We start from the raw sequence: 27825 nt of genomic DNA, 5'->3' as shown, positions 1-27825 counted from the left end.
TATTATTGTAAATAAATAAATAATTATTTTAAAAAATTATTTTAAAAACAAAAGAATCGTTTGATTATTATAGTTAATTCGATGAAATTTTTCGGATAACTTCTGTTTCCAGGAAAATAAAGATATATTCTGAAAAAAATTATTAATTAATATTAAAAAATTTTTTATTGAATTAATAAATAATTAATTAATAATGTGTATGTATTATATTAATAACAAGACTAAATATTACATCGTAATATAATAAAAACTTACATTTTTGATTATCTTATTCTACTCCACTTTCCTTATAATTGTAGTTTAAAAATAACCATCAATTATTAGCTATTCAAATTTTTTAAGATTTCTAAATTACTCTTATTTAATTTAATTTAATAGTAATAATTTTCTTTTCCAAATGTTTTATTAATATCTGATTTTTGCATTAATATAATGCTTCAGCATCTGTAATAAATAAAAATAATTGATTATAAATTATATAATTTTTTAAAAATTATTAATATAATAATAATTCATAATGTGTATGTATTATATTAATAAAAGACTAAATATTACATCTTAATATAATAAAAACTTACATTTTTTATCATCTTATCCTACTCCATTTTTTTATAATTGTAGTTTGAAAATAACCTTTAATTATTAGCTATCCAAATTTTTTAGGATTTCTAAATTACTCTTATTTAATTTAATAGTAATAATTTTCTTTTCCTTTTTTTATAAATATCTGATTTTTGCATTAATATAATGCTTCAGCATCTGTAATAAATAAAAATAATTGATTATAAATAAATTATATAATTTTTTAAAAATTATTTCTAAAATAAATTATTTAGTTTTTAATTAAATATATAAAAATATTACTTACTCAACTCAATATTGGTTGAAATGCTTAATCCACACCTTTTTTTAATTTGACATTTCAAACAATTGTTTGAAACACCAATATCCAAGATAAAGGCATGGTATTATGCCTTTTTTTATTTTTACTTTCATTATTACTTTTATTATTATTAATAATAATAAAAAATATAAATATAAAAATTATATAAATAAAATATTTTGTATTAAAATGTTATATTGTGTATTATTGTTATCACATTATATATTTTATTTTTATAGATAGTAAAAATATTTGTTTAAAAAATATTTATAACTTTTTAATTAATATATAAAACAAAATTTGTAGAAACAAATCATTATGAATACTTACAATTTATTAAACGAACTTAAGGAAATAGTAACATTAATGTTATTTAACAATTGGAGCTAAATGTAAAAATCCCATTAATTATCTTTAATAATTTAATAATATTCATAATAATATCCTTAATATCATTGTTATTTTTTATAATGTTATAATCTTTATCCTCATGCACTAAAAGAAATGGATGGTAAAACTTTGATGTTAAAAAGTAGATTTTACCCAGTATACCATGTTATAAAAATATAGTTATGTTACCCACAACAATCAAAATGTTACTTAGTACAATCTAGATAGCTGTCCGTATTTGTAGCATCAAATATGGTACCTGGTATTATCAAATATAATATCTATATAGTACCCCGCACCATCTATTTCTCTTAATGCAATATCATCATTATCTTTAACATAATAATAATAATAATTCATATCCTTAATATCATCATTATCCTTAATACCATCATTATCCTTAATATCATCATTATCCTTAATATCATCATTATCCTTTATGTAATCTTTATCCTTAATATCATCATTATCCTTTATATAATCTTTATCCTTATTATCTTTAATATAACCAATTATCCTTAATTATATCCATATTCTCAATATCATCATTATCTTCAATATAATTATTATCCTCAATATCATCATTATTTTTAACATAATAATAATTCATATCCTTAATATCATCATTATCCTTTATGTTATCTTTATTCTTAATATCATCATTATTCTTTGTATATAATCTTTATATTTAAAGTTATCTTTAATAAAACCAATAATTATCCTTAATTTTATCCACAATAAGAAAAGTTTCATGTTAGTCATTGCCTATAAGTGTGAGAGAGACATATTTATGCGATTCACATACTTTCTTGTCACTGACATGAAGCTTTTCTTACTGCATGTATATTTTCAATATCATCATTATCTTTAATATAAATATTATTATTATTATCCTCAAAATATATTACAAAATTAAAAAAATTAAAGATTATTTATTAATATCAGAAAAAATTCTATTTAACTATAGAAACTATGTACTATATTATAATAAAAAATAATGCAAATTAATAAGTAAAAATATTGTTTCTTGTTTCTTATTTCTTATTATTATAATCAAAAATTTTTAAATTTGCTATTGAATATTTCGAAAAATTTTATTTTATTTCAGAATTTCATGATAAACAATATTTTTTGTATATAATTTTTTTGGCAATTCTAAATTTTGATACACTGCCGAATTTATAACATGAATTTTTAAATTTTTTTTACATTTGACTCTAGAACAACCAACATACATTTGACCATGACCAAATGATGAAATTGGTAAATATATTCCTACTCTATCAAAAGATTGACCCTGAGATTTATTGATTGTCATTGCATAAGCAAGTCTTATTGGAAACTGTCTTCTTACCATTTTAAAAGGAAATGTTTCTTCTGTAGGAGATAAATCAATACGAGGAATAAAAACTATTTCACCCTTTGATTTACCAGTAATTATTTCTGCACAAATTACATTTTTTAATAAAGATTTTACAACTAATCGAGTTCCATTGCATAGTCCCTGAACCAAATTCATATTCCTTAAGATCATGATTATACATCCTACTTTCAATGATAATTTATGAGGAGGCATACCATCTGGTGTTAAACTATTTAAAAACTCTACTGGAACAATATTATTTAAGTCTTTTGAATCATTATCAATCTGTGAATCAATACTATAATAAACAACTTCTTTGCTTTCTAATTTTGCCAAAATTTGTTCATTCATGTCTAATACTTCAGCATTAGTTAATGAAAGAATGCAGGAAGAATAGACAGACGAATCATTTGGATTTATTGATGATCCATATATTTCATCAATCAAATTCCCATTTGAAATCAAATCTTGTGGAATTTCTAAAACATTATTTTGTCTTTCAAACATACTATTAGGTGTACCATTCCCAACATTTAATAACCATTTTGAAAATTCAATTTCATTAATATTTAATCTAACGTTAGTATGTAAAGATCTACTTTCGAAATATTGCCATAGTTTACTATTTTTCACACATACCTCAACAATATGAGTGCGACTACCGTGAGGAACAATTGGCAAAGTTTGTCTAAAATCTCCTGAGAGTAAAATAACTTTACCTCCAAATGGTTTATTACATTTTGTAATATCTCTTAACATAGATTCCATAGCTTGCAAAGCATATTTTGGTGCCATTGTTATTTCATCCCAAATTATGATTTTAGCACTTCTTAAAAGTTCAGCATGTTTTGACATTCCGCTTATATTACATGTTGAATCTTCGTTTATTGGTATGGGAAATTTAAACATAGAATGTGACGTTCGTCCACCTTTCAAAAGATTAGCAGCTATCCCTGTCCATGCAACGGATACAGCAACCATTTTTTCACATTCAACAGCAGTAATAATTGTATTATGTAAATAACTTTTGCCACTTCCACCAGGCCCATCAAGAAAAATATATCTTTTATTGTAATCATCATTATGTATTGCCATCATGACATCATTAAAAACTTTACGCTGTTCATCATTCAAACTTTTAATAAGAGTTTCAGCCTCCTTTTTAAGTAATTGAAATGCTAACTCATTATTTTCCTTATTTACAATATCACAATCTTTAAGAACTTTTTGATCAATATTTGGCAAACCAAATTGATGTAACGCAAATCCATGAAAACTTAAAATTTCATTAATTATAACTAATGCTTTTTGAAATGATACTTCCTCAGGTAAATTATTATCAAAAATCATATATTCTTTATACTTATTCCATAAATTAATAGCGTTTACAGGCAATCCAAATACACATATATATGCAAATAAACGACAAAGTTCTTTAGGAAATTTTAGACTTACAGCTTCAGACAAACAATTATCCCATTCATTATCATCTATCATCAAATTTCTGGCACGTGCTGCTTCTGTAAAAGTATTATACGTTACACCTTCATATGTTCTTATATCTTCAAATGATTTAGCACCACGTACATAAAGTAATAAAACTCGCAAATAGTACCTTTCTATATCTTTTGGACTAACAAAATACATACGACATATCAATGGTTTAGTAATTCGCTCTCTTATTTTCCAAGTTTTTGATGATTCAACAAAAACATATTTATGTGGTATTTCTGTGTATAAATACTTGCAAGCATCAGAATTTTCTGCATTTAATTTAAACCATGCTGTTAAAGTCGTGTTTTTAAATTTATTAACTGCTTCTTTTTCTAATCCTTCTTTAAAACATACTGACTGCTGATTAGGCAAGTGTATAGCTAATCTATATGTTGCGTGTGATTGTTCGTGCATAGGAAATTCGTGTAATCTATGCATTGCTTCTGGTGGACATACATACCGTGTATTTAAATAATGTTGGATTTCATCATATTGCATTTCCTGATTATCATCCTTATAACCTACTATTGCACAATCATGACCTTTATAACAATATTTAAATAAATATTTGATTCCACCTGTACTACCACATGCTACAACATTAATATGACATGCAAAAGTTTTACTTAAATATGGGTTATATGATACAATCATCGAATTGTCCGCTGTACATTTAATTGACCCATCTTTATTATAAAAAATAATTTGTTTTCCATCATTTCTTCGCTTGTATTCTGGATAATTTTTAGAATGATAATTAGTTTCTACGCAAAATGGCTTTGGATAATGTTTTAAACAAATTTTTTTCTTAGAATCCATGCATGGTGAATTCATATTTTTTTTCCCACAAGGCCCATGTACTTGAAACTGCTTTACAATATTAAAAAGTTCTGGATTTTTTGTTTCGTCTGGAATTTCAGCACATATTATTTGATCTACACTTTCAGCATCACGAATTTTTTCACTTAAAAATAAAACTAAATGCACATGTGGTAATCCACGTTTTTGAAATTCTATTACATAAACAAATGCAATAACTGGTCCAAAAATTTGCTTTTCTTTTATTTCTTTCATTAACTCTTGTACTTTTTTGTGAAAAACTCTAGCTATAATATCAGGTCGATCAGACGCTATTTCTCCATCCAACAAATTTTCTTTAATCTCCAACCATTTTGGATTACAGGTCATTGTAATAAACAAATCTGGTTTTCCAAATTCTTGTACTAATCGCATAGCATCCATAAAAGATTGTTGGTAAGAACGTGGTCCTCCAGTAAATGTTGAAGGTAAAATAATAAGTTTTCCTGGACGAACATTTTCATCTCTCGCTTTATTATTTATATAGTCCATTAATCCACAATACATTTCTGCTCGAAGTTTGTTTTGTTGAAAACGAATATATTTTAAGCGCTCGCCTTCTACTTTTGACCAAACATCAACTATATATTGTTGCGTTAATTTTCCTAATGCTAAACATGGATTAAAAGTTCCCCTGTATGAAAGACGATACATATAAAATTGTAAAGGAGTAACATTTCGGTTGCCCTCAGAATGTTTAATGTTAACAGTCCATCCAGGATCACCTGAAGGAAACATTAAAGGATATGTCATTGGATCAACATTAGGGCTCAGACTAGAAATTGGTATACTTTTAGAATCTTTTGGGTATATACATATATCACGTTCTATAGGAGGTTCACCATCTTCGCTAACAAATATAACAGCTACTTCATTACAAGACGGAACATTGAATGTTTTCTGATTTAATGACCTATCGCGTTTAATCCACATTTCAATATTTCTTACCGGCACATTTAGTAATTTAGCTCGTGCTTCTTCTTCGATTTCTACTTCTCTCATTATTTTAAACGATTTAGCAAATGGACTAACTATTCTAAGTAAATTATCTAAATTAAAAAATAATTCTGGCAAACATTTTTTATTAGACTCATTATTTACCCTGTCTTGCAAAGCTTCTTTAGAGTCAATTATGTACAACTGACCATATTTACGTTTATCATTATCATTTGGATGTAAAGAATATGTAGAATGATATATTTGACCATGTATACGAAAAACATATGGACCAACACCTTTTGGAATTTCTAGTTTAGCACCCATACTGGCAAAAGCTAACGAACTATTATATGAACGAATATTTTCTTTAAAATTTTTACCTTCAGAGCTAAAGTTACATAATAAATTTTTTAGATACAACGGATAAGGATGTAATTCAGTTAATTTAACTTTTCCCTTATGACAACAACTACTAAATTTTTTATCTGATGGCCTTTCACACAAAAAATTTAACGAACCACACGATTCACACTTAACATTCATCAAACCTAAATAATTTTCTGTAACTTCATTTTCTACAAAATCTTCTAAAGGCGTAATTGCAATTTTTTCCTTCAAAATTAATTTTTCCTTTTTAAGTTTTAAATTATTTTCTTGCCTCTGTTTCTTCTCAATTTCTGTTTCTAATGATAATTTTTTCTTTTTACAAGATACATTTTTTTCTAATCTCTCTTTCTTCTTCATTTCTGGTTCCAATAATAATGCATTCTTTTTACATTTCAAATTTAGTTCTTGTCTCTTTTCTTTCTCTATTTCTGTTTCAATTGATAATTTCTTTTTTTTCCAAGTTAAATTTTTTTCTAGTTTTTCTTTCTTACCATTTTCTGTTTCATAAATTCGACGCTTATTATCTTTATCTTTTCTTTGTCGATCGAATTTCTCTTCATTCGTTTCCTTTAGTCTTTCATTTCTTTTTCTCTCTTTGTCTTTTATAGCACGAGATTTTTTCTTCTCAGTCTCTGTTATCATTGCTATGTTTTGAACATTATTTGAAATATTTGATACTACCGGAAATTGAGCCAAACGATTATTTTGAAACATTTCTTTCAAATGAACTCTCATCTTTGTTTGATCATAATGTACAGTATTCGGCATTATATTAAAATACAAAGATGTTGCAAATGCTATTGCAAACAAACCACAATCAGTTCCGTTACCTTGATCTTGAACTTGTGGAAAAAATACATTTGGCTTAAAAGGGTATAGTTTACTTAAATATATTACATGATCTGCATGTAACTTTTTAGCGTTAACACTATCATAAATGAAAAGTTGTTTTCCATCATAATATGTACAAATCCAATGACCAACATCATTCTTTGAATTTACAGGTTTATCAATGCTAAACAGTATCTGTATATGTTTCTGATTTCTATCGATTGGAGTAATCATTTCAGGTGCATGTAAAAGTAGAGTACTTTGCATATTCATTGCTTGATTCGACTGCATTCCTAATAATTCTTGAAATTTGTAAATATGATTATCATTAAGATAACATCCCTCAGTAACTAAAGTTTTCAAATCTTCAGAATTCAAACTAAAAAATTTATTTTTGCTTACCATTTTTTCGCTGATGAATGTCCAAGTGCTAAAAATCTCTTATGTAAACCAAAACGAATTACCTAAAATTGCTGAAAAAAAATTTTTACTTAAAATCATTATAATTTTTAATAATTCAAAATTTATTATTTTAAAAAAATTTTATTTATTTCATCTAGTTGAATACTTTGGTAGTTTTATTTCAAAATCTGACGATTAGTTATCATTTTTAAATAATAATTATTAAACAAAATCAATACATGCATTGGGTGCTCCCTCTATACAAAATGTATGAACTTTGAATTAATTTTTTTAAGCTTTGAAACGTCAAAATTAATGAAATTGGTCTCTTTCTGTAGATAAATACTTAAAAAATAAGTATGCAAAATTTGAAAAAAATCTGACGAAAACCATTTTACACGACTAATACCATGATTTTTTAACCTACAGGTCAAGACTTGACCTGCAGGTATTCTACCCTCAAAACTTAGGTCAATTTTGAGGGCAGTTATTACGTACACGTCAAAAATTGACAAACAATTCCTTTTGTTTTCAAAATTTTTGTAAATTTTAAGAGTAGTTTTGACATATACATCAAAAATTAACAGAGAATTCACTCTGCCCTAAAAAATTAGGCCAATTTTAAAAGCAGTTGTCATCTATAAGTCAAAAATTGACGAGATATAAAATTGACGAGATTGAAATTCTCTCTGACATACTCTTCCTTTTTAATTTAGGTCAATTTTAAGGGCAGTTTTGACTTATAAGTCAAAAAATTGACAAAAAACTCCTTTTCCCTCAAAATGTAGGTCAATTTAAAGAGTAGTTTTGACCTTTTAGAATTTTCAATTTCAATATATTTAGGGGAAAGTGGGGTGGAAGGTTAAATTTTGCATAAATAATTTTTTTAGACAATATAATTCGCTTAGATGCAAATATTTATATATCAAAATATTGCAAGACATCTTGTCCTTTACAACTTTCAATAAAAAAAGTTTCTGATATTTTCGTATCAAATACATGTTTTGTCCTTTTTTGAAAATTTTGTTTGTTTTAACTTTTCGCCCCATGCTGGGGCGAAATGTTAAATTATATTTCTAGCCTACTAAAACTATTTTCTGATTAATATTAAATTATATTTCTAGCCTACTAAAACTATTTGCTGATAGGTGTTAAGTAGTAGATAAGTTAAACTATATGTAAACACAATTAATTTTTAGTTAATAAAAGATCTGTGTTTATTTAACAAAAGCTTTAGAACAGTTATTAATAAAAATATAATAATAAATTAAAAATAAAAAAAAAAATTTTGATTTACTTCACGTGAATGGTTTTGTTTTTTGACAGAGTACTTGCCTAATTAATAAAAATATAATAATAAATTAAAAATAAAAAAAAAATTTTTGGTTTACTTCACGTGAATGGTTTTGTTTTTTGACAGAGTACTTGCCTAATGTCAAATAAATAATTTTTAAACAAATAAAACCAAAAAAACGAAAAATGTAAAATACATTTTTAACAACATGTAAAAATACATTTAACATTGCCCCCCAGGGAGCATTTTTGGTTTTAACACCAAAAAAAAAAATATTAAAAATCTAACTAAAAAAATTTAGCAAATTCCTGTATCTCTTGAGGGTATCCAAATAAGGACATAAAAAAATCAAGATGAGAATAAATTAAAAAAATATACTTAAAAGTTGATATTTTCTTTTACGAAAAAATTTTCAAAAATAGAGTGAAAACAAACTTTAAATATGAACACCACAAAAATGAACAGAATTTCACATAACTCTGGACATTTATTTAGAGCGATAACACCCTTCTATAATTCAAATTGCAATGCTCTATTTCCGTTCGAAAGATAATGAATTTTAACTGTTTTCACAATTTAACCTTTCGCCCCAATCTCACATATTAATATTATTATATTATTAATAATTTAAATTTAATAAAAACAATAATTAATTAATATTTAAACTTTTAAATTATTATTATTATTTTTAATAAAATAATTTTTTAATTTGGGCGAGATGCTAATTGTTGGTTTATAATAAACTTTAATTTAATTTTACAATTATTTAGAGTAGAGGGGGGTAATGTAGTGCAGGGGGTAATGTAGTGCACTGGCTTTACTGACTAAACGAATGAATTGAATTACTTGCCGTTAATATGGTAGGGTTAAGGTATCAAATTATAGTAATGTATATCATTTTGGCTTTATTGTGCTTCTTCTAAAAGAAGTTGTGGCGTCACTTCAAAAACAATAGATTTCGAAACCATATTTCCGTTTTTTTAGTGACTTAAAGAAAATGTAAGGCTCGTTAAAAAAGTATCGGGTAAGTTGTTTTTCCATGTAAAATTTACTTCTGAACACAAATTTAGTATTGTTTTGAAGTTTAATTTTGTTTTTATTGAGATATTGAAGTCAACCTGAAAAAAGGGCTTGGGGGCATTGTAGTGCACGGGGTTGGAGACAATGTAGTGCAATTATACAGAGTACCTCAAATATGTATTATTTAACCATGTTTGCTTTTTGCACATTTTTGTAGTTTTCTTTCAGTTTTATCTAACACAGAAGCAAAGAAATCTCTAGTTTATAGTGGTGCTGTCCACGAGACAAGATGATACCATGCAAAGTCTCGATTTCGTCTCGGTTTTTACATGCAAAGTCTCGTCTCGTGAGTATCACTACTAAGTTATAGTTTTTTGAGTTTCTTATGTTCCTAATATTATATCTAATAAAATAAAATCGTTTACAATATATTCTCTGCTTTTTATTTCACTAATAAAGTAGTGCACTACATTGCCCCACAAATTTTAGAATGTCGAAAAACAGTGCCTTTAGTTTTTTGGATATAGAAAAGCTCCATCTACATCTACAAAAAAATAATGTACACCATAAATGTAGCTAGAAGCATTGTCTTTCTAACGAGTACTTATTGATCAAAATTGGTTGAAAATTGCGACCACAGGAGTCTTCGAAAGAAAAGTGCACTACATTACCCCCTTCTACTCTACCTTGGAAACAAATTCATTAAAAGTTATAATAAGTATATATTCATTAAAAATTTATTATAATAATAAATTATAGTTAAAAATATTAATAATATTACATGCGTGTAATATTAAACAAAAATGAGTATACTAAGGCATTTTTGCAGGCTAATCACAGAAAACGTATTTAAGGAATTTTTGAAAAATTTTAAAAAATCTTTTATTATTATTTTTTTAAACAAATGAAAAAACGTTTTTTCCCTAACTTCTACATTATTATTTGAACTAATAATCAACTCAAAATTAGTACCTACACTAATGTATTTTTACAGGCTGATCACAAAAAATGTAGTTAAGGAATTTTTTTTTTCAATTTAATGTTACATTCGAGTAAGAAAATACATAGCAAAAATTATTTAAATCAAATAAATATTATTAAGGGAGTGTTGTTAGGGTTAGACATAGTTTTGACTTTTCTTCATAGTTTCTTTGTAAGACGAATTTCGTGATTTTGCACATATTGTTGGAAAAATCAACTCAAATGCAATGTTTTTTCTGAAAATTGTAAAACATTTTGACCAAAAGTTTCGGAGTTATAAGCAATTAAAAAAAATGTAGTAATGGTTGAACATGGATAAGAGTTGAGCCACAACAAAAAAAATCAATGAAATATGTAGGTAAATGATTAAAAATTAATTAATTTAAATTTTAATTTATTTAATTTAAATATTTATTAATAATTAAAATTGTTTTTTCAACTTAATATTACATTCAAGTAAGAAATCGCTTGGAAAAAATCAAGAAATTCGAAAAGAAATTCGAAATTTAAATTAATTTTTTTTCCATTTAGTGTAGGAAAAATAGGAAATAAATTTTTCAAATAGGAAATCTCTCAAAAAATTTTATTTGAAAATAATTAAATAAAAAATTATTTAATTTTAATAATTAATTAATTAAAAAATTAATTAATTAAATTATTATTGTTTTTTCATTTTTTGTGACATTCAAGTAAGAAGTCGCTTTGAAAAAATCGAAAAATTCGAAATTTTTAAATTAATAATTTTTTTTCCATTTAGTGTAGGAAAAATAAGAAATAAATAAATAAATTTTTCAAATAGGAAATCGCTCAAAAAATTTTATTTGAATAATTAAATAAAAAACTTTTAATTTTAATTATTAATTAATTAGTGTAGGAAAAATAGGAAATAAATAAATAAATAAATTTTTCGAATAGGAAATCGCTCAAAAAAATTGATAGCAAAAATTATTTGAATCAAATAAATATTTTTTTTGAATAATAATAATTTTTTTAAATAATAATAATTTAATTTATTTATGTAAATATTCGAATAGAAAATCGCTCAAAAAATACAAAACAAAATTATTTGAATGAAATAAGTATTATTTTTAATTATTAATTTTTTTCCATTTAGTGTAGGAAAAATAAGAAATAAATAAATAAATTTTTCAAATAGGAAATCGCTCAAAAAATTTATAAGAAATAATTAAATAAAAAATTATTTATTTTTAATTATTAAATAATTAGTGTAGGAAAAATAGGAAATAAATAAATAAATAAATTTTTCGAATAGGAAATCGCTCAAAAAAATTGATAGCAAAAATTATTTGAATCAAATAAATATTTTTTTTGAATAATAATAATTTTTTTAAATAATAATAATTTAATAATTTATTTATGTAAATAAATTTTTTTCCATTTAGTGTAGGAAAAATAAGAAATAAATAAATAAATTTTTCAATTAGGAAATCGCTCAAAAAATTTATTTGAAATAATTAAATAAAAAATTATTTATTTTTAATTATTAATTAATTAGTGTAGGAAAAATAGGAAATAAATAAATAAATAAATTTTTCGAATAGGAAATCGCTCAAAAAAATTGATAGCAAAAATTATTTGAATCAAATAAATATTTTTTTTGAATAATAATAATTTTTTTTAATAATAATAATTTAATAATTTATTTATGTAAATTTTTTTCCATTTAGTGTAGGAAAAATAAGAAATAAATAAATAAATTTTTCAAATAGGAAATCGCTCAAAAAATTTATTTGAAATAATTAAATAAAAAATTATTTATTTTTAATTATTAATTAATTAGTGTAGGAAAAATAGGAAATAAATAAATAAATAAATTTTTCGAATAGGAAATCGCTCAAAAAAATTGATAGCAAAAATTATTTGAATCAAATAAATATTTTTTTTGAATAATAATAATTTTTTTAAATAATAATAATTTAATAATTTATTTATGTAAATATTCGAATAGAAAATCGCTAAAAAATCGAAAATCTCATAAAAAATACGTAGCAAAATTATTTGAATCAAATAAATATTTTTTTTAATAATATTTTAAATAATTAAATAATTATTATTTATTAATTTAAATTTTAATTAATTTTTTTAGTTTGTTTATAAATTTAATTTATTAATTTTATTTAATAATTTTAATTCTTTTATAATTTGTATAAATATTATTAATATCTAATAATTAAATAAATTTATTTATACATTTTAATTAATTAATTAAATTGTTTTTTAAAATATAATTTTACATTTAACTAAGAAATCACTCGGAGAAAATGGAGAAATTCGAAAATTTAAATTAAAATTTTTTTATCTATTTAGTTTAGAATTACATTCAAATAGGAATTCGCTTAAAAAAGTCGAAAGTCTCATAAAAGATACATAACAAAAATTATTTGAATCAACAACAAATAAATATTATTTTTTGTTATATTTTTTTAATACTAATATTTTAAAATAATAATTTAATTTATTTAATTTTAATTAATTTTTTAATAATAATAATAATAATAATAATAATAATAATAAAAATAATAAACTTTAATCATAAAAAATAATAAAATATATATATTACATACATAAAACTTACCAATCTTTGCTGATCTTTATATTTCTGCAATAATATTATTTCATCTTCTTATTCTCACTCACTTCTTATTTTTGATAATAATAATTTCACTTCACAATTACGCAAAGGAAAAAACGCGATTATTTATTATTTTGCATCAAATCAATCTATAACCTCAGAATGATACAAAAAGATAAACATGTCAAAACTATAGTATTCACAAAAAAACAAAAGAATCCACAAAAGTCTAACTTCAGGTGTGGACAGAGATCGTGAAATCCGGATACGAAGATTATTATAGTTAATTTTAATTTTAATTTTAATTTTAATTCAGGGCTCGGATCGTCTTTAAGACTCAAAAAAAGTCGCTTTAGTCGCATAAATTTACAAGAAAAGTCACAAAAAGTCGCATAAAATTTTCGAAAAAGTCAGAAAAGAGTGGCATGAAATTTTAGAAAAAAACGACAAAAAGGAAACACGAATTGTCAAAATTGTAAAAATAAATCACATTTCTCGACAACAGATACATTAATATCAAACAATCTAAAATAAAATATTTAAACAATTAATAAAATTCATAGCAAAATTTTAATTAGGTATTTTTAACATTTTTTTGAAAATTCTCTTTAAAATGTCAATTACTTTTATAAATAATAAAATTATTATCCGCAATTCAATTATTTAACAAAAATTTTAATAAAATTCTTGTCAAAATTTCTATTCTCGATATAAATAATAAAATTTTTCTTTAATATTCAATTATTTTTAAAAGTAATAAAATTCTTCGCAGAAATTCAATTAAATTCAAAAATTTTTTTTTTAATTTTTCGTCAAAATTTTATAAATAAAATTCATTATAAAAATTTCATTAATTTCAAAAGTTCTGATAAAATTCTTTCCAAAATTCAATTATCTTCAAAAGTAAGAAAATTCTTTACAGAAATTCAATTTTCAAAAATTTTTTTTTAAATTCTCCTTAAAATTTCAATTTTCTTTATAAATATCAAAATTCTTCTGCAAAATTCAATTAAATTCAAAAAAATTTTTTTAATTTTTTGTAAAAATTTTATAAATAAAATTCATCATAAAAATTTAATTACTTTGAAAAGTAATAAAATTCTTCGCGGAAATTCAATTCTTTTAAATTTTTGGTTAAAATTTGTATTGTCTTCATAAATAATAAAATTCATGCTAGAAATTTAATTATTTTCAAAAGTTTTGATAAGATTCTTTGCAAAATTCAATTATCTTTAAACGTAAGAAAGTTCATCATAGAAAATCAATTATTTTCTAAACTAGCTAAAACAAACGCGCGTAAACGCGCGTGAATACTTGCTGGGCGCAACTGCCATAACATAAGAACCCTGATCATCTTAAAAATAATGTAAGAAAATAAATAAGTTTTGCAATAATTTTAATTAATAGTACCCAATGCATTCAATATCATTTAAAAAAAATTAACAAATTATGCATAATTTTTACATAGTCTTATATAGTAATTACTTAACAATTATTGAAAAATTTTCTTTCTACTTCATAAAATAAACAAATCATAATATTGAATACTATTTCTCATAAACCGTTTTTTTAAAAAGGTTTGTATCATATTTCTAAATAGTAACAGTTATCGTCAAACAGAAACAATAATACTTCAATTAAGTATTTTTCACACTAATTTCATTCTTTTTTTTAATAATATTTAGAAAATTAAATCTGATAGCGTTCCACAAATGTAAGAATGGATGTCGAAATTTTAACAATTCTAAGAAATATGTTAAACGTTGAAACATTCATGATATTTTCGTGTCTTAACACTAAGGGGCCATTCATAAACCATGTAACCTCTTGAAGGGGAGGGGGGTCAAGCAATTGACTACGACAAAGGGAAAAAATGGCGCTAATAAGGGAGAGTGGGGCAAGACGGGGTAGCGGGTAAGACGGGGTACCGGCCCTATTTAACAAACGAATTAACCAATCGCGATTATATTTTACACAATACTGCACCGAGACGATAGTTTCTTGTTTATAAAACCTAAAAGCCATGAGAACAAATCTTTTATCTGTTTTACTAAAAAAACTGTTTTCGACGATTTTCTTGTCATTTTTTCACTTTTTTTAGGAGGCGTTTATTATTTAATAATAACAGTTAATGAACTGTATAAATTTTTTTCTAACTGTCAAGGGTTACAGAAGAAGAGAAGCATATGTTTTTTTTCTTTGTTGAATCGTAAATTGCAGTAATTAATCGTTTTATTAAATTTCGTAGGTGCGGGCAAGATGGGGTAGGGGAGAGTGGGGCAAGACGGGGTTCACAAATTAAGCAAAAAAAATAAGAGAAGTTAAGAAAACTACTAAAATCAAGACTGAATAAAATAAGAGTGACCAAAAAGAAAAAAGCTTGTCAGGTTAAATCATCAATTAGCGATGGTAAAGTGGAAAATACACCTTGTCTCTATTGTAATGGTTATTATTTAGACTCAAATGAAGGCTGGCCTGCTTTTTTTGTCTGCGGCCAATGGGCTCACTGCAGTTATGCATGAAGATGAAGATGCAACTTTTACTTGTAAAATTTGTCGACAGAAATAGGTTGTTTTTTGTTAGTACCCCACCTTACCCGCCGGTGGGGCAAGATGGGGAGATTTGCAATTTTTTCAATATTATTAATTATAAGCTTTTTTAAGAAACAGATAGCCTTTGTACGCCTTTTTTACGAAAGACTGATTTCCAAGAATGATAATTAAAAATAATAATAAAGTATATATTCGATAATTTTCGTTTTTTTGCGCTTTAAACCTTAAGTATCCCGTCTTGCCCCACTCTCCCCTACATGTAATAGCGTACTACGGGGGGAGGGTCAACATTCCCAAAAAGTGGGGCTACGTGGCTTATGGACGACCCCTAACAGATGATAGTAAAAATTAGAAGTCAATCTGCCACCATTTGCGAAGTTAGGAGTTTATTTTTATAAAACACCTATTTTTCTAAAATGTCAACGTAATCTTAATCACGCTTTAATATATTCTTGCTGAACACGAATATCGTATTTATTTTCAATTAAATTCACGTTGTTTCACAAAATTTAAGGAAAATTTGAAATATGGGTTCCGTACTCCCCCATGGGTCAAGAATAGTTAGAGCTAGTTTGGCACGGAAAAATCCTGCTAATGCGACTGGAAATTATAAAAAAATGTTTAATTGTTCTTTTTAGGTTGATATACACAATGGTGCGTAATTATATGTGACCTGAAAGGGAAAAGGGACCTTACGTTTTCGAGAAAACAGCAGTTAAAGTTTAACTTAGAAAAACCCTTGTAACTTTTTTAAATATTAATATTTTTTAATCAATTTAGGCTTATTTTCTTCACCGTGAATCACAGTATCTAAATAAATAACATACAAGTAATGAAATTTTTTTTTACTAATTGTTTATATAAATTAATTACAAACTCCCCAAACATAGAAAAAATAATCTAAGTTTTCTAACTTGCAACAATAAGTATAAATAAGTGACACATGTTTGTAAGGGTTTTTTTCGCTGATTACGAATATGATAACAAATTTGAATTTTAACTGTTGACAGTTGTCAAAGAAACTGTCAACTTTTCTAAATAATAAAAAGATTATCGTCTTCGTTATTTTAATTTGTATAATAAAAAAATCAGTTTTTTCGTATTTTTACTCTTGTTTTTTTAACTTTTAAATTTTTTTTAAAAACTTCTAATCAACTTATGATTTTTTGGTTTTCACCATCTTAAAGAGCATTTCAAACCCTATCCGAATCAACAAAAAAGTAAAAAATGATTTTTTGACACGTAAGGTCCCTTTTCATAGACCAGGTCACGTATACGGAAAAATGAAGCTTATTGACCAAGAAATTGGTGGTCGTCTGAAGAAAATTGGTTAACTTTCAGGTTCTAGTTCAGACGAATTTTTATTCAATATTGAAATTTAGAAAATGTTCAGAACATATTGTTATTACTTTCAGATATCAATATTAAATAGTCTAAATCCAATAAAATAAAGAAAACGAAAATTTACTGATTTTTTATAACATGATCCGAAAAGGTCTTACCTAACTAATCTTGCCCCATCCTCCCCTACTTTTATTCAACATACAATTCAAAAAATATTTTATACAGTTCAAATTGTAGAAAATTAAATTAAAACCCTGACCATCGTGGGGCCCTTTTCTTTATAGTATTATTAATATTAAATTATTATTATTTTTTTAAATTTATTTGTTTATACACCCGTCTTAAGCCTACAATCTTGGCTATACAAGTGTTTTTACAACCGTAGAACATTTGTTACAAACATTTCTTAAATTTTACTTAATACTAAATTTTTGCGCCTACCGAGCGACTTAAAAATTAGGAGTACTCGCATTTGCCTGGATCACCCGTCTAATGGGTTTTCTCGCCAGTGTAGAGGGAAACTGTAGAAAACCTCTCCTGAGTACAACCGGTTTATCGACAGTCGAGTTCTAATGGTGTGTACCGGACAATAATCGACGGTGCACATCATTATACCTCGACGTCAAACCTCCCGGTCAGATTGTCTCACGTGCCGCAAAAATACCAAGCCAAAAGGGCGCGAACCAAGGGTACTTACCCATGGTCCTTAAAACGACCGCCAAGCGAGGCATCTATCCGACTGAGCTAATCTGTCGGTATATTAAACTATTATTATCAATATTAATAATAAAAATGGAAAAAATTGTTTGATTCAATTAAATATTTTATTTGTCTATTATCTATTACTTAGTTATTTTTACCAAATTTGCATTACTTAGGTCAAATAAATGGAATAATTAAAATTCATAAATATTGCTTCAAATCAATTATTATGAAAATTGCTTGATTCAGTAATTCATGTTCTTTTAATTCAAATATTTATTTGAATCAAGAAAATAATTTTTCCAAAGAACTACAGATTTGTTTGTATCAAATATTCATAATAAATCATTATTTTATTTGAGACTAATATACCATTAATTGGGTAAAATAATTAATTATTATTTATCCCAAATGCTTCTAAGGACTCACATGCTTGGAAATATTAACATTAACCCTTAAACCGCACTCTGGGTGTGCGACACCCATATTCTAGCTTTTTACTCTAATATCTCATTTAAATTCGTAAAAATTGAACATGTGTTGATATTGGACAGTACATTTTGCACTTAACTTCATGTTTCGTGATTGATATTAGTCTGTTAAGTGTCTTTGTGTATTTGATAACTTTATGAAGTTGACGGCGAAAAATTTCTGCTTGTCTGACACCCAGTTTTTGGTTTAAGGTGATTCCAGTAGTATAAAAAAACTCTTTTTTAATTATTAATATTAAATAAATCATTATGAAACCTATTTTCCTTCAAAATAGATGTAACTGAGCAATATAAGATAATTTTTCAAAAAGATAATATCCTATTCCAGCTTAAAGAACACACTTAAAAGTCCCCGGGTGTCGCACACCCAGTGTGCGATTTAAGGATTTTTTCGTAAGTGCACTGAGAAAAAAGAGGGCGCGTTGCAGCACATTTTCGATTCATGTTGCGCGACTCAACCTGATTTCAGATTCGTAATCAGCGACCCTGAAAATCCTCAAGTATTCAGTTTCAAGCCAATCTGATCAATTTTTTATTTCGTTGTCCGCCATATTGGAACCGCTATTTTGAATTTTGGAAAACTAATGTTAGATTCGTAATCAGCGACCCTTAAAACCCCTGAGTAACAAGTTTCAAGCAAATTCGACAAATTTTAAAAAAAATTTCCGCCATCTTGGATCCGCCATTTTAAATTTCGAAAAACTGATGTCAGATTTGTAATTAGCGATCCCAGAAACCTTAGGGTACCAAGTTTCATAAAAATGCATTAAAATTTTTTTCAAGGGGTTAAATACGTTAAATTCCAATTTCATCCAATATATTTCTCCTTAATCCATTTTAAATACTTCAAATTCCATCCAACATCCAATCAATCGAAATTTCAATTTTATCCAATATTTCTTTTCTTATCTTTTAAATAAAAAAATCAAATGTTATTCAAAACAGGAAAAAAGTAAATGTCAATTTCTTTATCCTTTAAATTCAAAATGAATAAAACTATATCAAATGGTAATATAATATTTTAAAATATATCTATACCACTCAAGAAACACTTTAATTAACTCTCTACAAATTGTAGAGAAATTATATAAAAAACAGAAAATATCTAATGTTATCCAAAATAAAAAAAACTATATCAAATAGTAATGTGATATATTCAAAAAATAAATATACCACTCACGAAGCACTATCGTTATCTCTCTACACTACACTAAAAGAATTTTTGGGAGGCTGCAGGCTTTACATTAGTGCCGCTAGAGCTCGCTGCCTCAAGCTCGCAGTTAACCTCAAAAAGGCGAGAATCTACTCTCGAAAGGTAAGCAGCAACTCCTCAGGTGCAGCAGCTCACCTTTCGGGAGTAGATGCTCGCTTTTTTGAGGTGAGCTGAGAGCCCCGAGCAAGGGGCACTAATTTCGGACATTAAAAGTCAGCAGCCTCCCCCAAAAATTCTTTCAGTGTACATACAAGGTGAGATATCCCAGTTAGTCCCGTGAGGGGAAGTAGCCTTCCCCCATCATACGGCACACCAAGTTGAAACTAAGTCCCGAGCAACCCTCACAGCGGAGATCGCTCGGACCCTTAAACCCTCATTAAGGAAAACTGTTAATGACTTTTTCTATAAAATATAATTTTTTTAAATAGTAACATTTTTTATTTTTCATTAACATATTTAAATTCCTTACTTTCTCACGATTCTATACATATGTTGTTTACCAAAAAAAGTTTAAATTAAAAAAATTAATTATTTTTTCCAGATACATAGAATGAAGTTAACTCTACCAAAAACCATATACCTATTATTAAATAAATATTTACTGTTTCACATAGGTTTTATCTAAATCACTTTAATGCTATTTGACCCAATATTTGCAATATTTGAAGCAAATACCATTTAACTTAATCTTTAAATTTTAACATTTTTTTGGTAAACAACATATGTGACTGTCCACGAGAAAACAAGGCTTAGGTCCAAAAAATCAATTTTGATTTTTTATGGTAATCGGCAGATATTATGTTGCTTTTTCAAATGCAAAAGTCAAAAGTTAAAAATATCAATTATTTTCGACAATATATCGTTTTAAAGCTGGGTATGTCAAGCGTAGTTAACTTCAATCGTCGACTGTCCACGTCAAAACACGGCTTGGTTCCAAAAAATCAATTTGATTTTTTATGGTAATCGATAGATTTTATGTTGCTTTTTCAGATGCAAAAGTCGAAAGTTAAAAATATCAATTATTTTCGACAATATATCGTTTTAAAGATGGGTATGTCAAGCGTAGTTAACTTCAATCGTAGTACTTCAATCGCTCGCCCTGTGAAATTCACGTTTGGGAGCTAAGCCGTGTTTTCTCGTGGACAGTCACATATGTATAAAATCGTAAAAAAGTAAGGAATTTAAATATGTTAATTTAAAAGTTAAAAATGTTACTATTTAAAAATTTATATTTTTCATTATTAATAGAAAAGTCATTAGCAGTTTTCCTTAATGAGGGTTTAAGGGTCCGAGCGACCCCCGCTATGAAGGTTTCTCGGGACTCAATTGCAAGTAGCCCTCGCAGCAGGGGGCTCTATGTCCCTTCTAACGGCGAACAGACAAACTAAATGCGAACAGACAAAATATATATATGCAAACGGAATACGGACTTTAATATGGTTAATTTACTTTTGGAGTGCTCAATTGTACAGCCTCTATTATCATTATTACTAATTGAATTAAAATTATTATAATTTTTTTTATTCAAAGAACACTTATCCTTTGACAGCTCCATTGTTACAATTTTATTATTATTTACATTATTCCAAGGGTGTGCCTTCAAAAAATTATAAGAATTTGTTTTTTAATATTTCAAAAGACGCTTCTAATCACACTCTACAATCGAATGTCTCATATTCGATCTTCTCATCTCTGAAAACTGACATAGACGATTATCTTAAAACATTTTTTAAATGCTGCCTCATTTTGTTATTTATGCTTTCGTAATTAACAGTGTTTGGCATAACATTATAAAATAATGATGTTGCACATGCTATTGCATATACTCCGCATTCAACACTACCCATTGGTTGTTGATCAACAGTAACAAAAACTACTGGTGGCTTAAAAGGATATAATCTACTTAAATAATACAACTGATCTCCATTCAGACATTTTTCATTAAGACTATCAAACATATAAATTCTTGTTGTAATAAATTTTACGAGGCCTTATACGGTGTAAACAATTTTATTCATTTTGACGACGTTTCGATATATTGAGTATCCTCTTCAGGTCAAATAATTGAAAATAAAAAACAAACAGTCGTTCAGTCATTTCATCGAAAAAAAATAATAATAATAATAAATTAATGGAAACTCTCTTTATGAGGTGTTTCTGTTTTATTTTGTTTTTTCGATGAAATGACTGAACGACTGTTTGTTTCTTATTTTCAATTATTTGACCTGAAGAGGATACTCAATGTATCGAAACGTCGTCAAAATAAATAAAATTGTTTAAACCGCATAAGGCCTCGTAAAATTTATTACAACAAAATAAATGAAAACGGATGTAAAATTTATCAAGGAATATAAATTCTTACTCCATCATAATACGTACAAATCCAATGACCACTCTTATTATGACCACTAAATAGTATTTAAATATGTTTTTCGTCTACTCCAATAGGTCAAATATATTCAAGCAGATCTTCATTTACAAATAAAGTACTTTGCATTCTAAACATAGAATTTGATTCTCTTTCCAAAATTTTTCCAAATTCAGAAATATGATTATCACTTAACATTTTTTTATTATTAAGTATTTCTTTATATTCTCTAGCACTTAAATTAACATGTCCTTCTATGCTCGACATTTTTTAATCAATATTTTCTTCTTAATCTAATTTTAATTCCAATTTGTGGGTTTTGATAATAATAATTACGTTTTCCCAATTTATATTTTCTACATCACAATTTCATAAATTCTTACAAAATCATTGTCTCCTATATCAATAATACAAACTAACCAATATTTAACTCATAAAACAATATTCAAGATTTCAACTAATAAAGTGTATTTACTCCATTTCAAATAAGCCACATTCCAATTTTATCCAATATTTTATTATTTAACCAACATATCAATATTTAACCAATCAAATCATATTTAACCCATAAAACAATGTTTTTGAATTCAACAACCAATATTCTATTTAATTCATTTTCAATATGTCAAATTCCAATTTTATTTAATATACATATCCAATAAGCCCTAAATTCAATTTTATCCAATATATATTCTATTTAATATTTCAATTTGACAAATTCGTCAAATTCCAAATTCATCCAATTTACATATCCAATAAGCCTGAATTCAATATTATCCAATATATTCTATTTGATCTATTTCAAATTCGTCAAATTCCAATTTTATCCAATATATTCTCTTTATTCCATTTTAAATACGTCAAATTCCAATTTCATTCAATATATTTCTCTTTAATCCATTTTAAATGCATCAAATTCCAATTTCATCCAATATATATATTTCTCTTTAATCCATTTTAAATTTTAAATACTTTAAATTCCAATTTCATCCAATATCCAAATTTCAATTTTATCCAATATTTCTTTTCTTATCTTTTATTTCATCCAATATCCAAATTTCAATTTTATCCAATATTTCTTTTCTTATCTTTTATTTCATCCAATATCCAAATTCCAATTTTATCCAATATTTCTTTTCTTATCTTTTATTTCATCCAATATCCAAATTTCAATTTTATCCAATATTTCTTTTCTTATCTTTTATTTCATTCAATATCCAAATTTCAATTTTATCCAATATTTCTTTTCTTATCTTTTATTTCATTCAATATCCAAATTTCAATTTTATCTAATATTTCTTTTCTTATCTTTTATTTCATCCAATATCCAAATTTCAATTTTATCCAATATTTCTTTTCTTATCTTTTATTTCATCCAATATCCAAATTTCAATTTTATCCAATATTTCTTTTTTATCATTTATTTCATCCAATATCCAAATTTCAATTTTATCCAATATTTCTTTTTTATCATTTATTTCATCCAATATCCAAATTTTAATTTTATCCAATATTTCTTTTCTTATCTTTATTTCATCCAATATCCAAATTTCAATTTTATCCAATATTTCTTTTCTTATCTTTTAAATAAAAAAATCAAATGTTATTCAAAACAGAAAAAATATCAAATTTTATTCAAAACAGAAAAAGAATGTCAATTTCTTTATCCTTTAAATTCAAAATTAAAAAAAATACTATATCAAATGATAATATAATATTTAAAAAAATATAACTTTACCTCTCACGAAACACTTTAATTGACTCTCTACAAATTGTAGAGAAATTATACAAAAAAAAGAAAAGAAAATATCTAATGTTATCCAAAATAAAAAAAAGTATATCAAATAGTAATGTGATATATTCAAAAAATGAATATACCACTCACGAAGCACGATTGTTAACTCTCTACACTACATACAAGGAGTGATGTCCAAGTAAGGCCCGTGAGGGAAAGAAGCCTTCCCCCACCATACGGCACACTAAGTCAAAACTGAGTCCTGAGCAACCCTCACAGCGGGGATCGCTCGGACCCTTAAACCCTCATTAAGGGAAACTGTTAATGACTTTTTCTATAAAAATACAAATTTTTTAAAAAGTAACATTTTTTATTTTTTATTAACATATTTAAATTCCTTACTTTCTTACGATTCTATACATATGTTGTTTACCAAAAAATGTTAAAATTAAAAAAATTTATTATTTTTCCAGATACATAGAATGAAGTTAACTCTACCAAAAACCATACCTATTATTAAATAAATATTTGACTTAATCTTTAAATTTTAACATTTTTTTGGTAAACAACATATGTATAAAATCGTGAGAAAGTAAGGAATTTAAATATGTTAATGAAAAATAAAAAATGTTACAATTTAAAAAATTTATATTTTATAGAAAAAATCATTAGCAGTTTTTCCTAATGAGGGTTTAAGGGTCCAAGCGACCCCCGCTGTGAAGGTTGCTCGGGACTCAATTCCAAGTAGCCCTCGCAGCGGGGGGCGTTTTGCTCCCTCTAACGGCGAACAGCCATACTAAAAGCGAACAGACAAAATATATATATGAAAACGGAATACGGACTTTAATATTGTTAATTTTTTTTTAAATTCTCTTCAAAATTTCAATTATCTTTATAAATATTAATATTCTTCTGCAAAATTCAATTACTAATGTTTTATAAATTTCTTCCGAATATTTCAATTGATGATTTTATTTTTAATTTTAATTTAAATTTTTTTCTTTAGTAAAAGTCAAAATATTTGTACCTCTGCATGGGACTGGTTTTTGTTCGGTTTCGCCCAAGGAAGTCACGATTTTAACTTTTGTTGAAATCACTTCATTCGACTTTATGATTACTCACCTTTTTTTATCCTGACCATTTGATTCTTGATTTTTCTTAATTTTCTGAATTTCCTTCGCCTTTTTTGTTACTAATTCTCCTTTATTATTTACTTCTAATTTATTCAAAAATGCTTTACTCTCTAAAAAGTAAAAATGTAATACAGAAAATTATTTTTTTATTTCTATTAAAATAAATCTTATTTTTTAATAAAGTTTTATTTATGGAATTTAATTATTTATGGATTGAATGACTTTTAAATTAAATAGAATAAATTTGTTTTATAAGATTCTAAAAACGCAATTATTAATTTATTTATGTAAGGTTAGGTTTCTTTAATTAAAGTTTACCGTTTCGACACAGAATTTCTCCTTCATGTGCTTCCTTTCCGTAAAGAACATTTATTATTTCGCCAATTTTCTTCGACGCATATTCGTCTGTTTCTTTTAAAACCGTGAAAGAATTATTATGATTCACCCATTTCACCAGAATATACATGATTGAAAAGATATTTGCTTTTATTTCCTTTGAAACATATACTTGACGTTCAAATTAATATGAAGTTAGTAACATTAGAAATATAATAAAAAAAACTATTATTCTTGATTCGAATTTATTTGTTAGATACTTCAAAATATTAGTAACTTGCCAAAAAAACAGGGGCGTATATCTTTTTATTCTATTAATATCTAAAAATACTGCTTATTAACAATTTTCAGTTAATTACAAAATAAAACGAAATTTAAAATCTTTTAAATTAAATTTTTTTTATTCACATAAGAAAAAAATTTTGTTAATAATCGCTATTAAAAATACAAATAATGAAATTTTTCTAAATAGTTTTAATTAAAATTCTCTCCGATGTGATTTATATTTTTATATTTTATATTCTTTTCTTCCTTTGATAAAGGGTAAACTTTGTAAATCCTTTTTTATAAAATAATATAAATAAAAACATAAAAAATAATTAACAAACAGAAGTTATTAATTTTTTTTCTTTTTTTACGAACAAAAATTTAATTTTCTAAAAAATGTTATTCATAAATTTTTTTTAGCCTTTTCCCATACTTTAATAGATAACTCCCATACTTTTATGCACAATACCCATGGTTTAAAAGATAATCAATTTTATAAAATAAAAAAGGAAATTTCAATAATATTTATTGCAGCCTTTCCGCATACATTTTTAGACAATTCTCAAGGTTTAAAAAATTAAAGAACTTTTTATAAAAAAATAAGAAATTTCAAAAATATTTACTCCAGCCTTTTCCCATACTATTATGGATACATCTCATCATTTAAATAATAGAAGAACTTTTTATAAAAAAAATAAGAAATTTTAATAATATTTACTTCAGCCTCCATGATTTGAAAAATATCAAAGATTTAATATACTAAGAAATTAAAAAATATTATTAAAGACTATTCCCATACTTTTCTAGACACTTCCTATTATTGTTTAAGGAATCAAGGTTTTTTTATTGGATTATTTTATCAATAATATTATTTAAATAAATAATAATAAACTAATTTATTTATAATATTTTTTGCCTTATTTATATAACATTTGAATATTAAATAAATATTTAAATTATTTGAAACAAAAAATTTTATTGAATTTAATTTAGGTTTGATAAAAATGATTGAATTTTAGAAACATTTTAAAAAATTAAATAAATTCGAATGGGATATAAAATTATTAATGACGTTCTTATTTTCAATTAAATTATTTAAATTAAATAAAACTTTTTGAAATTTAATAACAGGAATTGAATAAATTTTTTTAATTATTTTACCGGAATTTTATTTCTCCTGCTTTCTTTTCAGGATTTCCTGTAAATTTGACACTTCCTTTTTTATTTATCCTGTTAATTCTTCTTGCACAAAATTGAATAAAAATAATTTGAATAAAATGACTTTTTATTGAAATGTTTATTTTTTCAATAACCCCGATTATGTCATGACAATCGTCTTTGTCAATTGTTTACCCTATACCCATCTGAATTTTACCTATTACCCTGTACCTTTTTCAACTATTACCCTCTAACCAACTCACTAATTACCACCCGTTTTTTCTGTGATAGCACCCATGTGCAAAACATATTTAACTATGTTCGGATATAGGATTAAAACTATAAACTAAAATTCTAAAGATTACCAAAATAACTAAAACGTTCACTTTAGTTCCGCGTTCTTATTGACAAAAAAAATCTATTATATTTATAAAAAATTTAAAACATTGTTCTTCGTTTTTTTCACAGAGCAAATTATGTTAATAATACTATGTTTAATAGAATTACTAGAGAAGCAAATTTAATATCAAATAAATTAAACTTCTTTGACAATAACGCATAGAGATTTAACACAGCACTGCGTAGAATTGTGTTCGGTACTAGTCATACTCAATATTATTGAGTTCGTATATTTTTCTTAGATTGTAAGAGTACTTAATGTACGAAAGGGCTTGACCCGTTTATTCTGAATAAATAAAATAAATAAATTATTATTTGTTACAAGACCCAGCTTTCGTTTCCTCTACCACATGTTTTGTTATAATTTACAGTTCTTTTCCGCTAATGGTTTTACCGTAAGAAAATACCCAGTCGAATTGCCCATGTTGCTTGCCAATATTAATGTAGTCTTATAAGTAAATTTATTTTAATAATTAAAACGATATTAAAATTTATCCGCGCATTTAGTGCTGTCTCTAACGGAGAGGAGCGTAATTATCTCACTTCCCTCCTTAGTAAAAAGGCATCTTCCACGAAATGTCTTTTTAAATTATAAATTTTATGAATTTATTCGGATATTTGTCATAATTAAGTGTTTGTATCAGTGATTCTAATTAAATTAGGTTGTTGAGACTACTTAAAACTTCGGATTT

At 25.3% G+C, this 27825-nt stretch overlaps 1 protein-coding gene across 1 annotated transcript; it reads right to left on the bottom strand.

Moving 5' to 3' along the window:
- Positions 1-437: 437 nt before the first annotated feature.
- LOC122499592 lies at positions 438-25439 on the bottom strand. The gene is made up of 6 exons (XM_043608040.1): positions 25292-25439; positions 24963-25083; positions 6586-7524; positions 2509-6315; positions 1566-1790; positions 438-444 (listed from the first exon to the last, which is right to left on the bottom strand). Exons 1-6 carry the CDS (start codon positions 25437-25439, stop codon positions 438-440), a joined length of 5247 nt encoding a protein of 1748 aa, XP_043463975.1.
- Between the last annotated feature and the right edge of the window lie 2386 nt (positions 25440-27825).

This window comes from Leptopilina heterotoma, unplaced genomic scaffold (assembly GCF_015476425.1).
Source record: "Leptopilina heterotoma isolate Lh14 unplaced genomic scaffold, ASM1547642v1 Lhet_17, whole genome shotgun sequence".
Lineage (NCBI taxonomy): Eukaryota > Metazoa > Arthropoda > Insecta > Hymenoptera > Figitidae > Leptopilina > Leptopilina heterotoma.
Note: the sequence above shows the minus strand (reverse complement) of the source record. Positions and strands in the feature narration are given on the sequence as shown.

Bases quoted from the DNA above. Each gene is read 5' to 3' on its own strand.
- LOC122499592 (XM_043608040.1), bottom strand. From the start codon at position 25,439: ATGTATATTCTGGTGAAATGGGTGAATCATAATAATTCTTTCACGGTT. The intron at 7,525-24,962 runs GTGAGTAATCAT...TAAATTTTTTAG, and splicing joins AATGGTCAGGATAAAAAAAG to TTTGAATTCTGAAGATTTGA. The intron at 1,791-2,508 runs GTATGTTGGTTG...GATATAATTAAG, and splicing joins TCATTTGGTCATGGTCAAAT to GATAATTGGTTATATTAAAG.